The 1,123-nt window shown below is 43.5% G+C and overlaps 1 gene segment (V, D, J or C); it reads right to left on the reverse strand.

The window, feature by feature from the left end:
• Positions 1–246: 246 nt before the first annotated feature.
• LOC132875078 (Ig kappa chain V region K29-213-like) lies at positions 247–764 on the reverse strand. The segment is given in 2 exon segments: positions 247–575; positions 674–764. Coding segments are annotated over 2 exon segments (420 nt in total).
• Between the last annotated feature and the right edge of the window lie 359 nt (positions 765–1,123).

Consider the following 1,123-nt stretch of genomic DNA (forward strand, 5'->3'; position numbering starts at 1 on the left):
TGTGTGTGTGTGTGTTGGCTGGACTGATCTCCTGCATCTTCATGCTGGACTTCACCAACAGGAAATTCTGTCTCATATTCACTATCACTATTAGATTAATATGTTCAGTAAAAATGATCCAAAGCTGAGTAAGGTGGACTCCTCTCACAGACGTGTGTGTATTAGTATGTTAGTGTGATGTTTTCTCTCGTCCACAGTGTGTCATTGTGCTGTATCACATCCTCCCTCTCAGCACCTGCAGTTGCTCTAACACTGTGTGAACACTGAGATACCACTGATCTGAAAGTCACTAAGACAGTAATAATCTCCAGCATCTTCAGTCTGGACTCCACTGATGGTCAGAGTGAAGTCAGTGTCAGATCCACTGCCTCTGAAACGAGCTGGAATTCCTGAATATAAGGTTTTCGCCTTATTAATCAGGAGTTGAGGAGGTTCTCCAGGTTTCTGCAGGTACCAGTGTAGAATATTACCTTCATACACTCTGAGATTGGTTCTACAGTTGATGGTGACTGTGTTTCCTGGAGTAACAGTTTGCACTGAAGGAGTCTGAGTCACAGTCTCCTGACCTCTGGATCCTGAAAAGAAACATAGATTGTGTTTGTAAGCTCTAAAGTGGTGTAGAATTAGTATGAAATTAAGTGTGTGAGGCTGTGAATCGATGTTAAACTCTCACCTTGAGTCCAGAGGGCCAGTGTGCAGATGAAGATGCTGATCAAAGTCATGGCTGTTGTTGGTGAAGTTGCTGAGCAGCAGCTCTCAGTCATGAAGCGTTCAAGTCTCAGGGCTATAGACCCCTTCGCAGTAAACGTCATTCATACAAAAGCGGAAATTGCGCGCGCAGCCTGGACCCAAAAAAGACTCAGAAATGCCTAGTTGTTGTGTTGTCGGGTGTCAGAATCATAGCAGTGATGGGGTTAAAATTTTCAGAATTCCAGCAGGATCTCACCCATTCCAAAAAGATCGCTGACGTCTATGACTACAAGCCATCAAACGTGTAGACTGGGATGAAAGCACCATCAAAAATGCGCGGGTTTGCAGCGCCCACTTCATCACAGGTAAGATCAGGCTATTTATTAAATCTTTCTTTTTTATTCTTTCTAGTCTTCGTTTATTGATGTAGCAA

The sequence above is a fragment of the Neoarius graeffei genome, chromosome 2 (genome assembly GCF_027579695.1).
Source record: "Neoarius graeffei isolate fNeoGra1 chromosome 2, fNeoGra1.pri, whole genome shotgun sequence".
NCBI lineage: Eukaryota > Metazoa > Chordata > Actinopteri > Siluriformes > Ariidae > Neoarius > Neoarius graeffei.